General features: G+C 39.7%; 1 protein-coding gene across 1 annotated transcript in view; it reads right to left on the bottom strand.

The window, feature by feature from the left end:
• The window catches only part of ATP13A4 (ATPase 13A4), a 129,679-nt gene extending 105,541 nt beyond the window's left edge, over positions 1-24,138 (bottom strand). The window contains exon 1 of the mRNA XM_034671400.1: positions 23,791-24,138. Coding sequence (XP_034527291.1) covers positions 23,791-23,853 — 63 coding nt within the window. The 5' untranslated portion in view covers positions 23,854-24,138. The remainder of the gene's footprint in view (positions 1-23,790) is intronic.
• Positions 24,139-24,898: the final 760 nt, after the last annotated feature.

The raw sequence follows: 24,898 nt of genomic DNA, 5'->3' as shown, positions 1-24,898 counted from the left end.
TAATTAATTAATTAAAATATAATTCTGGGCAGAAAATATTAAGAGTCATCTGAAAAACACTGGAAGAAAAATGCTGTTAGGTTCAAAGAGATGAGGATGTCCAACTGAGATAATAATTAGGAACGCTTTCCAGGAGCCTCATTCCTGGAGGTAGACTTGGAGAGGATTGGAATTTCAAGAGTCAGGAAACGAGGGTAGAAGAAAAGTCACTCCAATTGGAGGAAGTAGCCCGGAGCAAAGGTGTGGAGTCTGAAAACATGGAGGTGTATTTCAGGACAAAATGTCAGTTTAAGGCAGAAGGTCAGTGTACTGTGGTGTTACAATTAACCCAGTCATGTCAGGCCAGATAACGCACTTTTGGGAGGGACTTTGGGATTCAGGGATGTGTATTCTACTCCAGCTAGCCAGTGGCCAAAAGTTGCTGACCCCTTAAAATCTACACCTCCATCTTTCCCGCTCCACACCCAGCAAGTGGACCTCTCACGGCTTCCCTAAAACTGGGGCCCAAGGCAAAGTCAGGGGCAGAGGCCACTGCCTATGGACTTTCTAGCTAGGCAGCAGTCCGATTATGGGAACAGGAAGAAGAGATGTGTGTGGGACTTCAGCGTCATCTGACTAAGCAGAATTTCTTCTCTGCCCAGGATGCTGCCAGCTTGGGGAAACTCCTCTTTGTCATACCAGTTGGCTGTGTGAAAAGCAAACTGTCCCACCCATCAGTGGCAGACAGGGTGGTAATACCCTGCCCTGTGAATAATTGTCCATCTAGCTTGGCTGAAGCTCATGAACTATCAGTTCATGTAAAAAACTTCTGGTATGTCCTTGTCACCCTAAATATTTATTTTTTCCACATTCTGATTTAATCCTCACAACTCTATAAGGAAGTTAATATCAGCCGTGGGCAAGAAATAAGGAAGGTAGAGTTCAAAAGAGTTAAAGAATATACCTTTAGTCACACTGCTGGTAGATAACAGAGCCAGGTCCTTCTTACTTAAAACTGTTTCCTTCCCCGCCCCTGCCTGCCTCTCCTGAATACATTCCATCCTCGGCTCTCTGACATCCTCATCTGGCAAGTGTCACGGGGGACGCGGTGTGAACTCTTTCTAATTGCTCACGTTTGAGCTAGTGGAGGTGCTGCCCAGACAAGTTCTTAGGTTCCCCTTAAACAGGTTTTCACGAGCTCAAACTGCAGAGGGAGAGGAAATAAGCAAGAGGGACTCCACCCAGCAACCAGACGATGGTTTCTGCCAGCAACATCCTAACCTATTGGTCCGGTGTTCTTGGGCAAGAGGTATTTTCTAGGTTCTCGCATGGGCTGAAATTAAAACTTCTCTTCTAATGATGTCTAAGTGACGTAAGATGAAGTACAAACAGGTCAGTATGTGGGACTACTGGCTTGTCTGGGCAGCCTACTCACTGAAGAGGATAAAGACCCAAGGCTGGGCAGGACAGGGGAAAAGCCCACATTTAAAGGCCAAACACTCGGCTTTAAGACTGATTTTGGTCTTGCTGTTTACTAATTTTATCATCCGGAAGTCATTACCCCATCTAAAAGTTAAGAACACTAATGTTCACAAAACTGTTATGACAATGAAATGGAATAACAGTGGTAGAAGAATTATTCAAATATAGGCTGTTGTTACTAGGAGGGCAATTAGACTTAAGATTAATTATTAAACCCTGAGGGATGCCCTGACATGTCTGGCCCCTCCTTATCATTGAGATCTCGTCTTCCTTGGCCACAGGGTCTCAGGAAGCCACCCACCACTCTCTAGCACATCATCCTATTTTAAACCTCTACAAGCTGTTATCTCCATCTGATATTTTTATTTGTTTATTTTTGTGTGATCTGTTCCAAGCATGTAAGTTCCGCAAGGGCAGAGCTTTGGCCTATCCTGTCCATTGCTGAATCCCTGGCACAAAGTAGAACAATTCCCAGCACACAGTAGGCCCACAGATATTGTTTGAGTGCACCAATGGCTCCAATTATATGGTAATTCCCTAGATGGCAATATTATCAGACTGGTAAACAGAGAGGCCAAAAATGGTAATCATTGACTATTAGCACCTGATGAATCATAGCAAACATCCAGCCAAACATCACTTCTCAAGGAAGAAAGCTGAGATTTTTTTTTGAGACTTTTTTTTAAGATTAATTTATTTATTTGAGAGAGAGAGAGTGAGTGGGAGGAGGGGCAGAGGGAGAGAATCTTCAAGAAGACTCCCTGCTGAGCGCGGAGCCCAACACAGGGCTCAATCTCATGACCCATGAGATCATGACCTGAGCAGAAACCAAGAGTCAGACGCTTCACTGACTCAGCCACCAGGCACCCCAAAAGCTGAGATCTTAAGAGAATTCTCAGATAAAGGCACATAGAGAGACAGCAGAGGAAAAGCAATGATCTCCTTCCAAAGTCAGCCTCCTACTTTTTGACTGATAGAGAATTTATCCCAACAATAAATTGTATTCCTAAGTATTATTAGTTGTCTTTCTCCCCAGGTATGATTATTTGTTACTTACCATAGGATTTTAGAAAATAAAAGAGGGAGAATATGCTGTCATGAACTCTGAGAGAGAGAAAGATCAGAGACGAGCCTGTATTTCTTTCACAATGTGAAACTCCCACACCTCCAATGAAGCAAACTGTACTTCCTGGGGAAGGCTGTTCCATTTTCAGACAACTCTACTAATAATTACACCAGGCGCCAGACATTAGGCTGGGGCCCAGCAGGAATACTCTGAGCTCCCTCCCACTTAGCACACACAACACGCACCAAACGCTACCCTTTCAACCAGAACAACTCCATTTCTACCTGTACAAACAACATAAAATCAATATCAGTATACTGATTTCCATTACAAGTTTGTGCCTAAACAGGCCCTGTGTAGATAAAAATCATTTTGAAAAGTACTATATTACCATGCTCTGTCATTGAGAGGGCTGGAAATCTTTTCCCCAGGGTGGAAGTGAGTTGAAAGCATGCGCTAGAACAATGGCCACCCCGTTTTTAGAAAGAGGAATCCTTTCTTAGCATTGCTGGTGAGAGATAATTATCAAGACCACTTTGGAAAGCACTTTGGCATTATACAGTGAAGCTAAGATGCACACATGGTGTGATTCAGCCGTTCTACTTGAATCTTCTCTACAGAAACTTGTGTACCTGGGTACCAGGAGACATAAACAAGAAAAATTCAAATCTGGAAACAATCCAAGAGTCCATCAACAATAGAATTGTCATTTTAGAAAGTATAGTTTTACAAGGATATACTCTGACACAATGCAAATAAACTATAATTTTGTGCAGTAACATACATCTCACCAGATAATAAGCAGAAGCAGCAAAACACAAAAGAATATAATCCGTGTGATTTTAATCACAGAAACCTCAAAAGTATTGTTATGGGATGCATACATAGTTGGAAAAAATATTGTTAAAGGCAGGAAAATAATAATTATACAAGCCAGGTGAGAGGTCCCGTCTGCATGGAGTGGAGGCAGACAGCAGAGATGGGTCATAGTTGGGGCAGGACCCAGGAGAACCTCTGGAGTGCTAGCAACGTTCTCTCTTCTGACTCAGGCAATGATCTTATGGGTTTATTATTATTATTATTATTATTATTAATTATTATTATTATTATTAAATTGGCTGTATCTTTTCTTTGCACATTTATATGACATTTCAAAAACTGCCACACACTCTCAAATGACTGAATTCTACTTTTGCTTCTGACGGTTCTACCAATGCTTGTTGGGCATGACTGGCCTTGAACCCAAAGCAATAACTTTAACACTTATCAAGAGTCATACCCCATAATTTTGCAACCACTAGTATAGGAAAAAAAATATTGGTTTGAAGATGGGGTTCAAGTCTGAATTGTGGTCCTATGAAACAATCCTTTCCCCTCTCTGGGCCTCCGTTTCTCCATCAGTCAGAAAGGGGGTTGGATTACATGATCTCTTGAATCTCTCTAAATTTTGAGATCTGTAGTTATTGTAACAAGAACTTTCCTAACACCAACTCTGTGACAGCTTGCAGTCTCTCGGGGGTACACATCATAAATCCTTTCCATGGAGATGCCTGCCTGATCTTCACTCAAGCTTCATCATTATTTTAAGGAAATATAGAAGATGGTTTCTGATGTACCATTTGTGCAAAGTGGTGCCAACAGTTTGTGCAGACCACCTGCTGGAGAACTATCAGATAGCCTTCTAGAAGAGGGAGCATGCTACATGCCCACCCCCAAGTTTGACCCCGAGAATGGGAGCTACCATATCACAGTGTGACTCCCCGGCCACTGTGCCATATTCATCAACTGAGCATCAGAATTTCCCAGGGTGACAAGACAACCAGATTCATTTCCGTAACTGGCATTCAGAAGTGAGCACAGCCTTGGGGAAGGTTTCTCATTGTTTAGTAAAATGTCACCGTCAAGCAATGACGCATGATTCTGCATGTGGCTGACGGAAGAGGGACCTCCTAATATGCTGAAGAATTTCAAGCAAATGGACAGACGTGGCAAAAGGTAAAATTATGGTAGGTAACGGGGAAATGAGTAACTTGATAAGAATGGAAAATTGTTTGGGAGAAGAGTGGGGCATAAGGGGGACCAGAATTTCTACCTTTTTCAAATATCCCAGAATGCCACACCCAAGTGATATAGGGTAATTCAGAGCATTAAATACTGGGCCAGATATTTATGACATCATCTTGGGGGAAGTGCTATGTTTTTATTATTACAGAAGCAATACATACACATTCAGAAGATAAAAATACAAATAAAAACTCGACATTCCCACAACCCAGAGATTAACACAATTAACAACTTACTGAATATATGTTGTTTCTTCTACCAAAATGAACCCATACCGTAAATGCTCTCTTACAGTGTGGTTTTTTGTTCACTGGCCTCCATTTTTTCCAGGTCAGTGAGCTTTTATCTCAACTCAAACCCAAACCATAGTCAAATTTCACAACATCACATTAATGTCCCCTACAACTGGTTTTCCCAACCTGGTTAGGCATTATTCTATTTCTTAACCTGGACTATGGTTAATAAATGTTCACCTTACAATTATCCATTGATTTGTACAAAAATATTTGTGCACTTTTATATAGATATATAAGAATATATTTTACAATAAAAAAGAAGAAATGTCACACTCTTCTATGAGCATCAGTGTACTTTCGCTGGTTCTTTTTTAATTAAACTCTTTCCCTATTTCATAATAATGACTTATTAAAGGGCCAGTCATTCTGCAAGAGTTCAAATACTAACACTATTTCAAAGACAGCAGACAAATGGTCAATCTTCAGTTGCTTTTATTTTGATGGGTATACATATTTTTAGAAATAATAACATTTGTCCCACAAAGGAACGGTGAAAAAAATCCAAAGTTTTTGTTCATAAAGAACTTAATCATTTCACAATATCTACGTATATCAAATCATTGCATTGTACACCTTAATCTTACACAATGTTACATGTAATTACATCTCAAAAAAGCTGGGAAAAAATTAAGTCTATGAGGCAGAAAGAAATGAAAACTTAATTTTTGTTTTGTCATTTTGCATTCTAGTAAAAACTGAAGTGTATTTTTTCAGTCGATTTAAGTTTTAACTCTAACCCCAACAGGAGAAGGGATTTCCTTGGCACAGTACTTCCACATCTTTTCCACATAATGGCACCCATAGTAAATGACAATATTTGCACAGTGCCGATCACATAAATAGATGAGGCTGCCTAAAATGAGAGGGGATCAATATCTCAACATTCCTGTAAGAACCTCTGAAATCCATCTCTAGCACCCCATTCATGGCACACCAGTTGGGTAGTCTTGCCTTATCCTATATTTATAGCAAAACAATGCGTTTGCCTTTTCTTATTTCCCTCAGTCTAATCAGAGTCATATCAGGCAAAACTGCACCTAAACTGAGTATATCCTGTACCTATCACCGTTCCTAGAAATATCTTATCTTCTTCACAGTCTTCTATTTTGTCTCAAAATCTATGAAATGGCCTGTGGGAAGTGTGATGATCTTAGGACTGTCAAATCTCCAGTATTGGAAGATTCTGAGCGTTGTATGGAAGTGAGGAATCACTATAGTTTACACAGGAAACTAATAGTACCCTGTATGTTAATTGACTGGAACTTTAACAAAAACTTAAAAATGAATCTAAGAAAAAAATAAACCTCTCAAAGTTTTAGTTTTCAGGAAACAAGGGCTAAACAGAGAAGGAGCTATAAACAAACAAAAACAGCATATGAGAGTCACGGACGGAGTAGTGAACTGGCAGTGAAGATCTACAGCTTGGTCGTACCCGGCGATAATAGCTGTGTCTGAAAATAGCTAGAAGATGAGAAACTAAGTGTGTCCCTTGGCAGAAGGCCATAGCTTCAGAACAGAAAAACTAGTAGGGATTTTACTGTTCACAAAGGAAGAAAATGACAGAACTAGAGAATGATGGGATTTTAAAAACATGGTTGGTATCAAAGAAGACATCCAGATGGCCAATGGAAATGAAAAAAAATGCTCAACATCATTCATTATCAGGGGAATGCAAATGAAAACCACAATGAGATATCACCTCACACCTGTCAGAATGGCTCAAATTAACAATACAAGAAACAACAAGTGTTGGTGAAGATGTGGAAATTAAAAAAGAAAAAAAAAGAGATGGACCAAAATACAGGCTCTTGACTATAGAGAACAAACTGATGGTTACCAGAGGGGAGGTGGGGTGGGGGATGGGGAAATAGGTGAAGGGGATTAAGAGTACACTCATCACAATGAGCACTGAGTAGTGAATAGAATTGTTGAATTGCTATGTTGTGCACCTGAAACTAATATAACACTGTATGTTAACTATATTGGAACAAAACAAAACAAAACAAAACAAAACAAAAGAAATATCTTATCTTACTCACTAGTATAACTTAATTCAAACAGGTTTTTTGTTTTTGTTTTGTAAATGCCTCCCCCAACCTCATTGTTCCCTCTCCCAGGGGGAAAACAAAATCCTAGCAATTTAAAAACACCATTCATATAAAACTCTCTCTATGATGCCTCCTCAGTCAGAACTAATCATAAGTTTAATGAACTTATTAACCACAGACTCCTCTCTCCCTACATTATCACCGCCACCATCACTATACATCCAGTTACATGACTCAGAAATCTAGGAATTCCCTTTAATATTCTCCTTCCCCCTTAACATCTAATTAGTCCAAGGTCTAGTGATCATGTCCCCTAGATATTTCTCAAATTGGTCTCCTGTCCTCCATCCCTGGTACTCCTGCCTTATCAGCTCAACCAGTGCTCACACTAGAATCACTGCAAGAGCCATCATGTCCTAGTTTCACTTCTTTCTACACTGTTGTGCACATTGCTACAGAGTTACCTTTCTAATGCAGGCATCTGATTTCAATTTTTTGTTAGAGTGACCAACCATTCCAGTTTGGCCAACACTGAAGGATTTCTCAAGATGTGACCTTTAGTGCTTAATGCCCAGAAAGTCCAGGCAAACCAGTATGGTTGGTTACCTACTTAAAACACTTAAATTCCTTTAGAGTGGCATGCAGAGTTCTTCCTAATCCACCCCACACTATCTTTTCAGCCTCAGCTCTCTGTTCTCCGCGTCCCACTCCAGCACACACACATACACCCTGCACACCGGCTTTGCCAAGCTACATTCAGTTCTCCGAATGGAATGTGCTTTGCTCCTTTACATCTCAGTACTTTTGTACTTTGTGTCTCCTTGACTTGGAATGTGCTTCACCCTAACTGGGCTTGATGGTAAACTCCTATTCATGCATGTAGATGCTTTTCAATTGGCACTTTTACACTGAAGTCATCCAGGAATTGGCTGTAGCTTCTTCTTTGCTCTCACAGAAACTTGTACAATCTGCTGTCATAGCACTAGGCTACTGAAGTCTATCTTCCACCAGATATTGAGCCCTAAGGCTCTTCTTTGTATACCTAATAGCTTGCACAGGGCCCCACACATAGTAAGTGCTTAATAAATGAGGGAGGAAGGAAGGGAGGGAAGGAGAAAGAAAAGAAGGGAAGGAAGGGAAGGAAGGGAAAGAAGGGAAGGAAGGAAGGGGAAAGAAAATAAAAGAACTGTAGACCAATCTTCTTCAGGAACATAGAAGCAAAAATCTACAACAAAATATTAACAAATGGAATTCAGCACTATGGTCAAAGAATTATAAACCATTACCAAGTAAGATTCATTCCAAGGATAGGAAGCTCCTTTAACACTCAAAAATCAATGTAATTCACCATGTTAACAGACTAAAGAAATGTTTTTTAATTTAAAAGTCACATGATCATATCAATTGACACAGAAGAAAACTTTTGACAAAATTTCATACACATTCGTGATAAAAATTCTTAGGGAAATAGGAATGAAAATGAACTTCCTCAACTTGATAAAGAGCATCTTTAAAACCATACAGGTACCATTACATTTAATGATGAAACAGTGAATATTTTCCCAGTGAGATTAGGAACAAGATGAGGATGTCTACTCTCACTGCTCTTAATTCAACAAAGCACTGGAGTTGTAGCTAGACAAGAAAAAGAAACAAACAGCATACAGATTTAAAACTGTTCCTACTTGCATGTGACATATTTTTATATAGAAAATCCCAAGGAATCTACAAAAAAAAAAAAAAAAAACAAGAAACAAAAACCTCCTAGAACTAATAAGTGAGTTAATCATGGTCATAAGATGCAAGATAAACATATAAAAATCAATTAATTGTATTTCTATAACCTGGTAATGAACACTGAACACCAAAACTTAAAATACAAGACCATTTACAATCTCTTAAAAAATGAAATACTTAGGTGTAAATCTAACAAAACACATACAGGACTTGCATTTTGAAAACTACAAAATGCTGATAAGAGAAATCAAAGATTCTAAATAAATGGAGAGATATACCATGTTCATGTTGTAGAAAACTTAACCTAGCAAAGATTTTCATTCTCCCCAAATTAATATATAGATTTAACACAATTCCTATCAAAATCTCAATGAGATTTTTTGTAGATATAAACAAAATTATTCTAAAATTTATATAGAAAAGCAAATGAACTATATCAGCTAAAATAATTTTGAAAAAATAGGATGAAGTGGAAGCAATAAGTCTACACTATTTCAAGAATTATTATATACTTCCTTAATCAAGACTGTATAGCACTGGCACATAGGTCAATGGAACAGAATAAAAACCAAGAAATAGACCTATATAACTCTGCCCAACTGATTTTTGACAAATGTGCCAAAGCAGTTCAACAACAACAACAACAACAACAACAACAACAACAACAAAAAACAGCTTTTTCAACAGATAGTGCTGGGACAATTGGACATCCCCATTACAAACACATTTGAAACCACATATTCGATAAAGAACAAGTATCTAGAATACATGAAGTACTCTCAAATCTCAACAATAAAATACCAAACAATTCGATCAGATAATTCCCAAAAGACATGAAAATACACATGCCAAATAAGAAGACAAAAAGATATTCAAACTCATTAGCTATTAAGAAAATTCAAATTGAAACCACAATGAGATATTACTATATAGCTATATAGAGAATGGTTAGAGATCAAAGGTCAGAATAGCTAAGATAAAAAATAGTGAAAACAGCAAGTGCTGGTGAGGATTTGGAGAACCAGGATCACTCATACATTGCCGGTGGGAATGCAAATAGTACCACCACACTGGAAAACAGTTTGGTGGTTTCCTTAAAAACTAAACGTAACTACCATGCAACCTGGCAATTGCCCTCCTGAGCATTTATCCCAGAAAGATAAAAACCTATGTTTACATAAAAACCTATTCACAAATGTTTACAGCAATTTTATTCATAATAGCCAAACACTGGCAACAACTACCATGTCTTTCAGTGGATGAATGGTTTACATAAACCATGGCACCATGAAATATCATGGAAAACTACTCAGCAATAAAAAGGAATGAAGTATTGATTCACACCACAACTTAGATCAATCTCCAGGGAATTATGCTGAGTAAAAGTCAATACCAAAGTTCACATACCATATGATCTTATGTATGTAACATTCCCGAAATGAGAAAATTAACAGAAAGCAGAATAGTGCTTGCTGGGACTTACGCAGCAGGGATGGATGGGAAAGAAATGGATGTAGCTATAAAAAGGCAAAATGAAGGATAGTTGTGATGATGAAAATGTTGTGTACCTTGACCTATCAGCGTGAATTCCCTGATTGCTATATTTTACTATAGTTTTGCAGGATATTACCAATGGAGGAAAATGGATAAAGCATACAATCTCTGTGTATTATTTCTTGCAACTGAATGTGAATCTACAATTATCTTTACAAAAAAAAAACTTTTAAAAAGTGAAATGTGTTGGACTAGATTATCTTTGAGTGTTTTTCTCTACCTGAAATTCCATGATTTGGGGAATCTAGGGATCCACTGGCTCTTGGTTATCCATGGCTGTACTATTTCCAACAGGGGAAGCTTCTTATACATCTGGACACCAATGTTCGTGCTGCTAAGTAAGGGTCTGGGCAACCTCAAAATGAAGATAGGTATGTAAGTACAACAGACAGATCCTACAGATCTAGGTCTATTTAGAGATGGACAACACCAGAGGCCAGGCAAGGGGAAACGCCTCACATGAAATGAACAGTTCACGGAAGAATCCAGATTAGAAAGAACACAGGCTTCCAAACTGGGCGCTTTCCACCACAGCAGTTTGTAAGTATCTACTATCCACGCTGGCAGCCAGTCAAATCCTTAAACACCACCCAGCCCAATCCCTTCCAGAACTCTTCTAAACCATCACTGGTGGATGCAAAACTTGGACAACCCTAACAAGTAACATTTTACTATGGCAATAAAGAAAAGGTTTGTTTTGTTTTGTTTTTTTTAAATAAGATCAGGGGAAAAAAGAAAGTTCAGAGGGGAAAGGGTAGGATCCGCAAACTTCTTCTGTAAAGTACCAGATAGAAAATATTTTCAGTCTTGTGAGCCACATGGTCTCTCCAACACCCATTCAGTTCTGTCATCGTAGTACAACAGCAACCAGAGACCATCTGTAAACAAATGCAGGAGGCTGTTTTCCAACAAAATTTTATTTTCAGAGAAGTCAGTGAGCCAGATGTCAGCCACAGTCAATAGTTTGTGGACCCCTGCCACAAAGAAACAACGGGAACATTTGATCTGCGCTTACAGTGATAGTATCTACCCAACGAGGTTACTGTGAATAACGTATTACATGGAAATGCTCAGCAACGGGCATAGGATGTAGTAAGTAGTCAAGAAATGTTAACTATGCCACATGAAGGGTGGCTGAAGAAACTGAGTGTGTTTAGGTTGGAGAAGAGATGCCAGGAGGAACGAAGATGGGGGACATGTAGGAACGATTTTTAAATGCCTGAGAAAAGGAAGTTGATTTTTGACAGGTGGCCCCAAAAGGCGAAAGAAGTAGGACTAATGCATTCAGGTTGGTGGAACCATATTTCAGTTCAACATAGGAAGAGTCTTTATAATAGTCACTCTGTCTCGCAAGGAAATGACTTGTCTTACGGTAAGTTTCCTTTTCTGAGGGCATTTAAGGAAAGCTTGGATGGGTGAGATAATGAGCAGGAGAAAGTCAGACAAAGTTTGGGCTGCTGGAAAGTTGATTCTATGTAATAGGTTAAGTGAAGTATGGTAAATCAAGCCTCTTTCTCTGAATTCTAATCCTTGTTTGCCTTTAGAACTGTATGCTATTGCATACAGTTTTAGAATGTAACTGTAACTAGCTAAATTCACCCATCATTCATTCATTTACCCCAAAAATATAAATTGTGTATGTATAATTTTTCTAAACATTGAAGATATAGTGGTGAGTAGTTAATCAATAAATCATTAAAAATTAAATAGAAAAGCATATCCTCCCTTGGGGTAATGAAATACTCCACTTTTATTTGTATATTATTTGGCTATTTTTCAATTGGGATACTCTGTAGGCAATTAGTTCAGTAATGTTAAAAATCAAAAACAAAATTGTTTTCCTGTTCTGGGAGCTTGTGTAAAAGTTCAGAAGGAAGATGATTAGATTTTTCTCCCCATAAGGTTGAAGGCCCCCACAATCAGGCCTTTATTAAAGAACAGATACTCTAACTGTGACCACAGGGGATAGAATTTGCTACCAAAATAATAAGAATTCTAGCTTTTATTTATTACTCCTACAGTGGAAACAGCAGGAGGAAGCTACATGGGAAATTTTCTGAAATGAAATATGAAGTCCCCGCAGTTTGTTACTAGAGCCCCGTCGTCTGCTATGGTTAGAACTGACCCTTTATATGCACTTGATGCTTCCTGCCTGAAAAGCCATTACATACATAGAAGCTTTGCAACTTCCTAGTAGTTCTCTGGGATAGACAGTGGCAAACACAGCCTTTCTGAACATCAGAAGCAGATCTCATCCTGGCAATTCCTTATAAGCCTAGATCTCTACTGCTGAGGGCGCTTTTGAAAGTATGTGCACACCTCCAAAGGGTATGATTTTAGACCACTAAGAAAGACTCTCAGTCTTAAAAAAAAAAGTAATCCTGCTAACTTATGCAAAACACAGAAAAAAGACTTGCATGTAGAGACATTCACTGTAATATTAATAGTAGTAGCAAATAGAAAACAATCTTTGAATAAAAGACTAGGGTAATTATTAAATATTATATAGGCATTAAAATAATTATTAAGTATTTTAATAATATGAGGAAAGATATATGTAATAATATTAAGTGAAGAGAGACTACATAAAAGTATACAGTACCATTTCAAATTTAATTGAAAAAAGATGAGGCACAAACAAAAAAGACTGGAAGATAAATGTATCAGATAAAATACTAACGACATTTGCCTTGGGTGATGGAATCATCGTGATTCTTCTTTTACATCTGTGTTGAGCACATTCTATTTTATTCTTTTAAGATTTATTTCTTTATTTGAGAGAGAGAGAGTACACGTGTATGCAAACACTCAAAAGGCAGGGGAAGGACAGAGAGAGAGAGGGAGAGAGAAATCCCAAGCAGACTAGCCACTGAGCAGGGAGCCTCACCAGAGGCTCGATCCCAGGACCCTGAGATCATGACCTGAGCCGAAATCGAGAGTTGACCGCTTAACCAACTGAGCGACCCAGGCTCCCCTGTATCACACACTTTAATCATCGAATATGTTTCACTTTAAACATCTGAAAAATAAATATGTATGTTTTAAAAGCCCTTTTCTAACTTCTTCTCAGATATCTAAAATACCAGTAGGAAAGCTCTAAATTTTATATTCTCTCTAGCAAAAAAAAAAAAAAAAAAAATCACGTGGGGGACCTGACCACTTTAAACACTATCTGTTCAGGAGGTCAATTAAACTATTATTTATTGACCATCAGTTTGGACATTCTGTTTATCCATTTATATTTTTTTGTTGAGACCACTCAATCCCCATTTATCTCACTCACTTTTTTCTGTCACACAAGCCAGTTCCTCTCCGTCAGCTGTGTTTCACGTAGAGCTAATTCTGACCCCAACTCCAGATGTGGACGTGTGGCTAAGAGCTTGGTATCCTTCCGGCTGCACTAATAAGTTTGAAAAGGGAAATGATCAGGGCACCTGGGTGGCTCAGTCAGTTAAGCATATGCCTTTAGCTCAGGTCATGATCCCAGGGTCCTGGGCTCGAGCCCCACATTGGGCTCCCTGCTCAGAGCCTGCTTCTCCCTCTCCCTCTGCTGTTCCCCCTGCTTGTGCTCTCTCTCTCTCAAATAAATAAAATCTTTAAAAAAAAAAAAAAAGAGGGGGGAGATGATCTAATCAGAGCCAGGTAGAAAACAAAATGAGTATTTTGCTGAGACTATTAAAAGAAGGGCGATTTTTTTTCCACTGGTACAATACCTGAGGATATGTAATGTCCTCAGTTACCAGAGGGCCCCATGTAAAGTTTGCAACTGAAACCATTATGGCCCAATGAACACAGGTCAATTACTTCAAAGTAGGAAATCCTCTACCAGGATGAAAGCAAAAATCAATTGATGCTGGATGAAGGATAGAAGCAAATACCTTCTACAACCTACCATCCTAAAGACCTGATTCTACAAAATCAAGCCAAGGTAACTTAGGGGAGGGCAGGAAACTGCCATCTGAAGCCAACTTCAGATAAAAGACTGAGATAGACGCCATGCAGAGGACGAACAGGAATATCAAATAAAGCACCGCTCCCACTCTTCTAAGCCCGGACACAAAGGGACTGTCCAAGACTAAGTAGAATGAGGACAAGAGGTAACCTTCTCTACTTCTACTAGAAGCTCAGCACTGAGTGACAAGCCAAGGAGGCCACTGCAGGGAGAGGGCTGAGAGCACGAGAAAAGACCACTTCCGTAATGCTGGCACGCACCAATGGCTGATCTGATTCCAGCACCTGTGCCCTTGTTTCCTTCTATGTCCAAAAGATCAGAGAGCTGTGACTTTTGTAAAAACAGACCTGGAGGTTTGGTCTCTCACAAGCTTAAAATGAGTTCAAAGTATAAAGTAGCTGCTGAAGTAACACGGTCTTGGGCTTATTTAGCAGTTGTTGACGTGGTCACAGTAGAGGTGGGAGTGGTGGTGGGAGTGGTGGTGGTGGCAGTAGCAGTAATAGCAGTAATAGTAGTGGTGGTGGTAATGGTAGAGCAGAGTAGAAGTTTTGGAGTCCAGCTGCCTAGGTTCCAGATTTGTCTTTGCTGCTTCTTAGCTTCCAGACTTGGACAAATTATATAATTTTTGAGTGCTTTCTTTTGTAAAATTGGCATTGACCACTCAAGAGCTCGCAAAGAAGATAAAAATTCCCGTAAGATGTGCACAAACATCTTCAGTTCTCCTTATCCGAAACATGTTAAGTAATTTCAGTGTTGCATATAAGACACAGACATGAAATAAGACCCCGTCCCTGCTGATAACAATTCACAAACGTTTGGGGGAAAAGGATAAACACACGACTCTACTATAAAACCTAGTGACAATTGCCAATATAGGCATTCAAATCTATTCCAGACAAGGAAGTGATAAAGTGTGACCCAGGGGCTCCCCAATGGCTTTAAGGAAGGGAATCGGATTTGAGATGGATTCTGGTGCATGGGCGGGACACAGATGGCCAAGTATCAAGGTGGAGACATGTCTCTGGCAGAGAATGTCCATAATGCATTCTGGGAAAACAAGCAGACCACATTTGGGTAAGCAGAGAAAATGGCATGTAAGTAATTGCTTGTTGAAATTGGCTAAAGGAAAAACCTACACAGGGTGGCTTGGTCTCCAAGCTAAAGATCCAAGTTGAAAGACAGCAAAGTTTCAGGTAAAGGTGGGCCATAAAAATCAATCTTATTTTCCATTAAAAAGTAAGTAAAAGTAACCACTTATCTAGCCAAACTCATTTCTTGAATACTTTCGTTTTTGAACTGGCCTCAAAACAATGATCCCACAGTATCATCTCTACTGATTCTGAGACTCTGAGCACCAGAGTTTCAAAATCCTCCATCCATGGCTCTGAGATGCTAATAGATTCTGGAAATGCTAAAATCGTACAGTCTCAGCCAGAGCTCTGTGTGTGCAACCACCAAAATCAGAAAGTGTTTTAGCCTGAGGGACATATTTCTCTGGAAAGTAGGCAACACACTGGGCCTCCTCTCTGTTCTGATTTCTGAAGCAGCATCTAGGGCATAGCTGTGCTTGTTGTCCAGAAGAGTAGCCTTAGGCTGAGGACAGAGTTGAGGAGGCAGCGTTCTGAGCTGCCTTCCATCTCTCCCCAGGCTGTGGTTTCAGACAACTCACCAAGGTTTACATGACAGGCAACCAGAAATAGCTATAGGCCATGGAGGTAGGTAATCCCGCTCTGGCTGGTCTTCACAAAGCTTTAAAATAGTGACAAAGACTTGAAAATGGCACCCGGGAATGAATCTCCTCTGGACACACCACCAATGTACCAATGCTTTTGAAGGTCAAGTTCCTGTGCTCTATGTCTTCTGTAGGCCTGAGGACCCTCTAGGGTTCAGCACTGGTTAATCTTTACCAATGGATTTACTCTTTCTCCATAACTAATTCACATAACAACTGCTATAAATTTCCAGTTCCCATTTGATATCTCCAGATATGTTCTCCTTTCCTTGACTAAAAACTCATAGTGCTTTGAAAAAAATCAAGTGTCACTCAAATTTCTTAAGACATTTCATAGTGATTTTATCCACCAGTTTTAAAACTTTTGCAATCATATCCTTGTGTGTGTTGGAGAGGACCTCAAGAAACCACCTGCATTGGTCCCTGGTTCAAACTACTAAGGTATTACTATTTCCACCTTATAAATGAGCCAAAGCAAAAGAGATGTGGCCGTGATTTGCTTTAAGGGTATAAGAATGAATAATGGCAGAACCAACACAACAATGCTGGTCTCTACTCTCCTAATGTTGTGTTTCTTTCAATTACACCCCACCCTTTTTGCCATCATTAACAACTAAAACAGTGCATCCAGAATTTAGCAAAAGTAAGAGGCAGTAAACCAGGATGCCTGGGTGGCTCAGTCAGTTAAGTGACTGACTCTTGATTTCAGCGCAGGTCAGGATCTTGGCCTCATGGGATCGGCCTGCATCGAGCTGGCGCTCAGCATGGAGTTAGATTGAGATTCTCTCCTTCTCCCTCTGCCCATTCCCACCTAAAATAAATAAATAAATCTTAAAAAAAAAAAAAGAGGCAGTAAACTCTTATTTTTAAACTGGGGTCTTAAGCCATAGCCTTCCATGTACTTAGCCAAATGAACCTGGTCATGTTACTTAACCTCTCTACACCTCAGTTCCCACATGTGCAGAAGAGAGGTGATAATTCCTCTTAGGGATTCTGAGAGAATTAAATACATTACTATACGTAAAGTTCCTAGTCCTACCGTCGCCGTTTCCACTCCCCACCTGTTCCTATTTTTCCCTGTGGGATTCAGCACTTGTGTCATCTTCTCCCATTGTACAGACTGGGAACCATAAAAACATCCTTAGTCCTACTAACCCCTTTCACCCCTTCTCTCTTACCCCACAGTCTATGGGTTATGAAGTCTTTTCAGTTCTAATTTCTAAGTATCGTCCAAATCCCTTCTCTACTCAGCCTCCTCTATGTCAAGGCTGCAGTTGCATACTGAATCTCTTCTTTATATACTCCGCAACTTGATTCTGGTCCAGTTTTTTTCATGGAGCAGTGTTTGGGAATCATTGGAAAGGATAAAATGTGCACTCATGACAGTGTCATAAAGTCCTTCCCGTTCAGGCTCTCACCTACCTCTCCAGGGAAATTAAATGCCATCTCTACCCTTGACTGTGCTGCTCCTTGTTCTGTGCCCCCACAGCTCTGTGTGCATGACCCCCTCAGTGGCATCCGTTTTATCACAATTTCACTGTGTTTGCACCCCTGGCTCCCCCACTTGTAGGGCCAGCTACATGGCCACATGTCTGTGTAATCCCCCAGGGCCCTGCTCTCAAAAGGGCCCTGAACTCGGTTCAATGTTCCACCAGAGCCATCCTGAAATTCTTAATAATTGTTGAACAAGGAGCAACTCATTTTCATTTTGCACTAGGCCCCACAAATTATGTACTCAGGCCTGCCCGCTCGACTGTGAACTCCTTAAAAACAAAAGCTTTTTGCTATTCACTCAAAACCCTCCTTGGTTAGCACAGAGAAATCCTAGCACAGAGTAAGCATTTGGTAAATATTTGTTGAGTTTATACATGAACGGATGAAAGGATAGCATAAAGTATCTCATAGAAAAATAGTGTAGTATGGCTAATTAACTCCGAAGAATAAGCTTTGTTTATGCTTGGGGGAAAAGGAGTCAATTGATAAATTCACAAAATGACTGGCCATTCCAAATAAATAACACAAAATTTCCTAAGTCTCTTTTTTGATTATTCAAACTGTTTCTCCCTTTAAGCCCTGCTGCCTCCCTATTCTTCTCAGAATGCAAAACTACAGGTTAATGGAGCTTGGAATTACGCCATCAAATATGCCCTGACTGTTTGCACCAAGCACTATGCTCAGTTCTGGGAATGGGGGAAAGGAAAGGGGGAGGCCATAGAAAGGTGAACAAAGCAGGGTCCCTGTCCTCAAGAAGCAATTAAATCTTACTCCTCAAGAGTTTATATCAAAGATGAGTTGACTTCATGGGAGTTCTGCAGCAATGAATCAAGAATAAAGACACTAGACTTGGCCAGTGGCCCAGCTTCCTGAACATTTCAACTGACAAAATGTCTCAGTCTGAACACAATTCCCCCACTATGAGATCTGTGGGTTCACTAGTTAACATTGGCAACCGACTTGGAGGTGCTCACGGAGCATAATAAGTAAGTGGCTATTGAGGTGGGGGGAGGTGCTTTCGCTTCCTGGTGTTAGAGAAGAAAAGACAACATCAGCTGTGAAAGGGAGCCAAATAATTGGTGAGGACAGATGTCCCTTGCTCATGCTGAAGGCACGATGGGGCTTCCGATGCGGCAAAGACCACACACCACCCTGCCGTCTTATTACGTATTACGCGCTCATTGCAGCACTAACTTCTTACTGTTCTCGGAAACGACATGGAAGTTCAAAGAGAGATTCTCTTGCTTTTCCCGATTCAACAGGTTTGACTCACCCATTCTACGAGTTGATAAAACAGGAGTGATAACATTAAGAGAGTCTAGTCAAAAAACCATAAGCGCCAATAAACATATAGAGATGTGCTCAATTTCAAATCAAGGAAATGCAGAAATAATACAGCCATAAAGTATCATTTTCACATAGCAGGTGAGCCCACGTTAAAAAGATTGGTAATGTCAACATTGACCAGTACGGTAGAGAAAGCAAGTATTCTCAAAAAGATTGCTAGTCAGGGTGTAAATTGGTACAAGCACAATCTTCTGAAAGGCAATTAAGCATTATGTATCAATCAAAATTTAGAACACACATCCCCTTTTATGCATCAGTGCTATTTTTAGGACTTTATCCTACGGAAATAATCTGACAAATATGTGAAATTACATGTACAAAGTTGTCCATCACAGCCAAAAAATTTTGAATTAACCTAAGTGTGCAACATGAGAGATTTGCTTAATATAGCCTAGTTCAGCCAAAAATAATTTAAATGTTAAAATAGTTATGTGGAGCTACAATTCTCAAAAGAAAAATATAGCCATGATATATTTTTAGGTGAAATGAAAAGGACAGCTTAAAAAATATATAGATGGAATGACTCCATTTTTGGTTTAAAAAAGTATGTTTGTGAATATGTGTATGCAAGCTTTTTAGAATAAATTATGATTGCTTTTATTGTGTTTTGGCATGATGCATAGGACAAATAAATGAATGATATCCAAATACAACACGCTTACTGTATTTAGGCATGTATTGGGGGAAAAGGGAAGTCTTAGAGAAGTAATGCTCAGTGGCAACCTGGTAAATATTTAACAATTGGCCTTCAGGTGGGGCAAGACGCAAGTCCTGTGTAGCATGTACTGATTTCTGTAGCATAAATATTCCCAACATTATTCATTTCAGGCTACTGAATATGGAGTTGAAAGAGATGAAAGTAGCACGCCATTATGTAGTATTTCCATGATACAGATACACAGATGTAAATAAACACAACAGTATAAAGAATATTAAAATGCAGTAAAAAAAATTAGAAAGTTTTGTATATTAGATGAGTTAGAGGAACTTTGTGTATTCGCCTTTTATAAGTCTTTAGAAGGGGGTCAACAATACTAATCATGTCTGAGTGGAATATTTATGAATCACATTTATTTCATTTTTTACATTTTTATGTCATTTCAATATTTTATAGTAAACATATGTTATCTTTATAATCAGAAAAATCAAGGTGTTTTTTTTCTTTCTTATTTGCTAGAAACTAGGAAAGAAAAAAAAATCAGGAATATTACTCTTAAAAACAAGTCTCACTTCTAAGAATAAAACCCTTCCCTGAAAGAAGTATGATTTCATTACAGTGTAATGAAGGATACGGAGAGCAATGTTCTAAACAATTAAACCACAATGTTAATCAATCAACCACTTTGTTAAGTCATGGTATAAGGAAATGAGCACTCAGTATTTGTAAGGTATTTCAAAACATAAATATGTATCCACAGAATTCAAAGGAATTCGAGACCCAGATGGTCTGATACTCCCCCACTACAAATAAGGAAACTTAGTTCCAAGCAGAGTTGAGGTTTTCCCAAAGTAAGCACTACAAGGCTGGATATAAAGTAGCTCAGCTCCTCCCCATTTATAAATGATCTCTATAGCTTGTGAATAAAAGTATACAGTCCTTACTTATGGTTATTTAATGAGAAGAGATGACCTCACTTTGGGGTTAGTAGTCATTCAATTGGTTAATTTCTGAAGCCCTGACTCTTCCTATCTTTGTTGAGATAATAGCAGCTTACACTCACCTAGAATTTTGTATTTCTCAAAACACTTCCCCATAGATTATTTCCGCTGATCCTCATAAGAGCCCTGTGAGACAGGTAGAGTAGGAAGGACCACTCCTATTGGACAGATTTGGAAACAGGGTAAAGCAGCAAGTGGCTAGCCCAAGGCTAGTGAGAGCCGGGCCTCTGGTCCACTTGCAGCACTGGCTAGGAATCAGTCTGCTCTTTGAGGCTATGAGGCAGTCATCCGGGTAAACCTGCTCTGATGGTTACTTTCTCCCCTTTTCTTCCCTGTCCTTCGAAGAAATTCTTTCTTCTCTTGACTCCTGTCTCATTGTGCCCTTAAGAATATTACTTTCATATCACCTAGAGTTGCTTTTTAGTTCTTCTTTCTTCTATGCTAGAATGGAAGACAGTCCAGGCATCTTTAGGCCTGGAAATATTCCTGTTCTTCATCTGACATAAGGGCTAAACCCTAGAATGTTGTTTTTTCTTGAAATTTGAAGTCATTTCTATCATTGGAGGAGTGTCTTCTGCAAAGATCCAAACGGTGTATATTATAAAGCAAGAAACACTTGTGTATATTATGTATATTATAAAGCAAGAAACACTTTGATGTGACACATTTCTAGACAATTCTTTTGGCTTTCTAAGAGGGATTAAAATTCAAGTCAGAGGAGACAGCCTTATTCAGGAAATACAAGTCTATACATTATATATAACAAAACAGATCCTGGGGAATCTAAGATCAGATGTTCTCTGAAGCTTTGTCATCTTAAGGGAGGAAGTGTGCTCTGTTAAAAGTACAACGTCCTGGGTAAGAACTGAAAAAGGTATCACTGGGCTATGTTTAGGTCCAGAGACAAAAGGGGTGCCCACTTAATTAATGTGGTGCCTCAGCTCCTGGACTTATTGGCTGATGCCACCGTGGACAAGTAAATTCTCAGTACATCAATTTCTTCATCTTTAACGTGGGAATCATAGCGTGTATCTCACAAAGTGTAGTAAAAACCAAATTAGTGAGTGGCCAAGAAAATACTTGGTCAATTAAAACACTCTATAAAAATATGCGGCATATCTTAAAGATACCTTGATAGTTTTTGTGATATCTTCCCATTCATAACACCATGGATGGACCTAGAAGGTATTATGCTAAGTGAAGTCAGATGAAGACAAATATAATATGATTTCACTCATATGTGAAATCTAAAAAATAAAATAAAACAAATGAACAAAAACAGGCTCGTAAACACAGAGAACAAACCAGTAGTTTCCAGAGGGGAGGGCACTGAGGGAATGGGCAAAACAGATGAAGAGGACAAAGCAGTAAAACCTTCCAGTTATAAAAGCAAAAAGTTACAAGGATGAAAAGCACAGCATAGGGAATATAGTCACTAATACTGTAGTCACATTGTCTGCTGACAGATGGTAACCACACTTACTGTGGTGAGCATTTCATAGTGTAGAGTATTGTCAAATCACTATACTGTACACCTGAAACTAACATGACATTGTATGTCAATTGTACTCCATCAAAACCAAGTAAATTAAAAGAGATCTTCAGAATTTTGGAAGTTTACAGCTCTGGGGAGGGGGGCATGGGGAATGGAGTCATGAGTTACAAAGGGACAGAGTCAGACACAGCAACAGGCAGGTGGCCAGGTTTCTCCAAGCAGAACAAGACAGAGAGCTCAAGACTGCATACTAATGGCCTCACCTCCGCCGAGACCACTGGCCAAACGACTCCGGCCAGAAAACACAGAGCCCCTTTTCCTTACCAAAGGCCCTCTCAGAGCTGGGCTTGTAGCTGCAGCCAACATGGAGTGGACAGCCTGATGCACTGGGCGTTGCCATTGTGAAGACGAACCCAACAAAATCGCCGCGCGCTGCAGTGCGTGGGCTAGAGAGGGACTGTCGTTTCCCCAGCACCAGGAATGTCTGCTATCAAGTGGATGACTCTTCATGACTATTGAGTGGCAAATTGTCAAAGAGCAGAAATGAGTGTATGAGAAAAGAGTGGGTGTGTTTCCGTCTGAGGATGTGAGGGAGGAGCCCCTGCCCTCTGGAGAAGAGCATTCCAGATGAGGGTCAAATTTTCAACTTAATATAGAGACTAATAGAACATTGACTCTCCAAAGAAAACACTTTGGAGAAATAAGGACGATAGCCAACATAGCATTAGAAACTCCGTTCTAGTGATGTTTGCGTGGGGCCTAAGATAATTGCCATTCGGCTGTCCAATCTGAAAGAAGTAAGGAGATGGTTAAGAAGTCCATTTGGGTGTCTTTTATTCCCTTATAATTTTTTGAGCTTTGATAGCAGAAGGGATCTACTCTTGAAGGTCCAAAAAATGTTGTTGCTATAGGAACAGGTAAGCAGATTAAACTTGAAAGACCAGTTCAGGAACAAAGAATTTAATAGTCAGGGCTAAAGCAATTAACCAAGAAAAAATTTAAATAAATATCTTTTGGGTTTGTTATTTCTATATTAATTCCAGGAAGATAAAATCCTATTATAGAACGGGAGTATCGCATTTTAATTACACCATTACCGGCATAAAAGACCATACTTACACAATTAGCAAAAAGGCCTTATTAACCAAGAGTACACATTTCTAACTCTCTCTTGATTACATTGTAATTCAGAAATACAGCTTTAAATTCAGCAAGAACATAAGACTCATCTCTGATTTTCCCGTAGTTCCCCAGAGGAGAGCACATCTAAAACAAAAGAGACAGTGAACTACAGAAAGTTGTCTGTAACCAATCTCCATAACTAGAGACCTACAAGCAAAATTTGAGATGTAAACAGAAAAGTGTGTAGGCTGATCATTGTTCATATTTTGTTTTCCCCATCCAACATTCTTTGTGCACACAGATACGTGAGAAGAGAAGACAACCAGAGACTCAGCTGAGCTCCTACCTCACCGTGGCTGTTCGTCTTCTTCCTATCAAGGAGTACATGCTCCCAACATTAGGGGTGAGCTGAAATTATTAAAGTTCTGAGCAGAATTTGCGAGACTTGTGAGGCTCAAAAATGCATCAAAAAGTGGCATTGTGCTTCTCTCCCTGCTTGACAAAATGAATACAATGTTTTCATTGTAGCAAATTTCTGCTGTCAGAGATTACATTTATGGGACAGAGAGATTTCTTGGACACTCTTTTCTCACATAATACCAGAGTCAAATTGCAGAGAAGCATGTGAGTGTATCTGAGAGCGTGCTTGTGCACGCGTGTGTGCGTGTATGTATGTGTGTGTGCGTGTGTGTGTGTGGCAGGGGGACAGTACTGGAGGCTGGGGAATGGGAATGGGAAGAGGGGAATGTGGCTAGAATCTTACCATCTCATTCTCTTCTCCTTCATTGAGCAGAGCGTGCTGGCCCTTCTCAAAGTGGTCCCCCATGAAAAAGTGATTCCACGCCTCCTCCCTGGCCTTCCTGAGCCGGAGTCTCCGGGACCAACTTGCCGAGCCACCGCAGCTTACCAGCTGACGGAAAGAGTTAATGATCCTCCAGGTTAAGACTCCTTCTGGAGCACACACCTACTCTCAGCAAATGACAATACTTAGCAAACTGAACTCCTCCCACGAGTCACCCTCTGCTCCGAGGAATTTCTGCCTTGCTTACTGCATTGTCTCAGAGCAGCTGTCCCAAAACAGGCTGCTCCCATGCCGGTCTTTTTGTGCCCAACTTCCAGGGAAAGAACTCATTGCCTGCCCAGTGCCTGCCAGCATAAGACATCTGACTGCAAATCCAACAGGACAATGCAGAGTTGGCAGGACCTTTCCAAGGAGTGGGGGAGCGGGCTCAAGAACTCCCAGGTCACTGCTTTATTCACAAAGGCTAAGGAATTGGGGATGGGGAGGGCTAACAGAGCTGCAGATTTTATTCGATTAATGAAAGCCCCAGTCCACCAGCTTTTAATAGTATCCTCATTCATTTTGCTTACAAAAGGTACAAGTTACTGACTAATCCTCTTCCAAAGTGATTTGTGACCACATTTCTTTGCGTTTGCAAAGGAATTCTACTTAATGTGTATGTGGAATTAAGTTTACTTTTACAAAAAAACAGAGAGAGAGAACAAAGGTGTGATCACACTATTTTATGTGGTCTCCTTTCACTGAAGTGTTGGTGGTTAAACTCTTAAGGAGGTCTGGAAACCAAATATTCAAGTGACTTCATGGCAAGACTCATTTTTTAATTTATCCACACATCCATACAATATACGTTATCTGAGCAAAGGGACTACACATATAAATCAAGTCATATCTGCTACCCTCAGACTGATGCAGGCATTCCAACATGCAAATGAATACAATAGAAGGCATTTTGTTATTATGAAAGCCGGAACAGAAGTCTAAGATAACTGTCAAAAGACTATTATCATACGGTTTCACTCGAATGTGGAACATAAGCGTAGAGGACCACAGGGGAAGGAAGGGAAAACCG

This window comes from Ailuropoda melanoleuca, chromosome 1 (genome assembly GCF_002007445.2).
Source record: "Ailuropoda melanoleuca isolate Jingjing chromosome 1, ASM200744v2, whole genome shotgun sequence".
Classification (NCBI taxonomy): domain Eukaryota; kingdom Metazoa; phylum Chordata; class Mammalia; order Carnivora; family Ursidae; genus Ailuropoda; species Ailuropoda melanoleuca.
The sequence above is the reverse complement of the archived record's forward strand: the minus strand, read 5'-3'. Positions and strand labels throughout refer to the sequence as shown.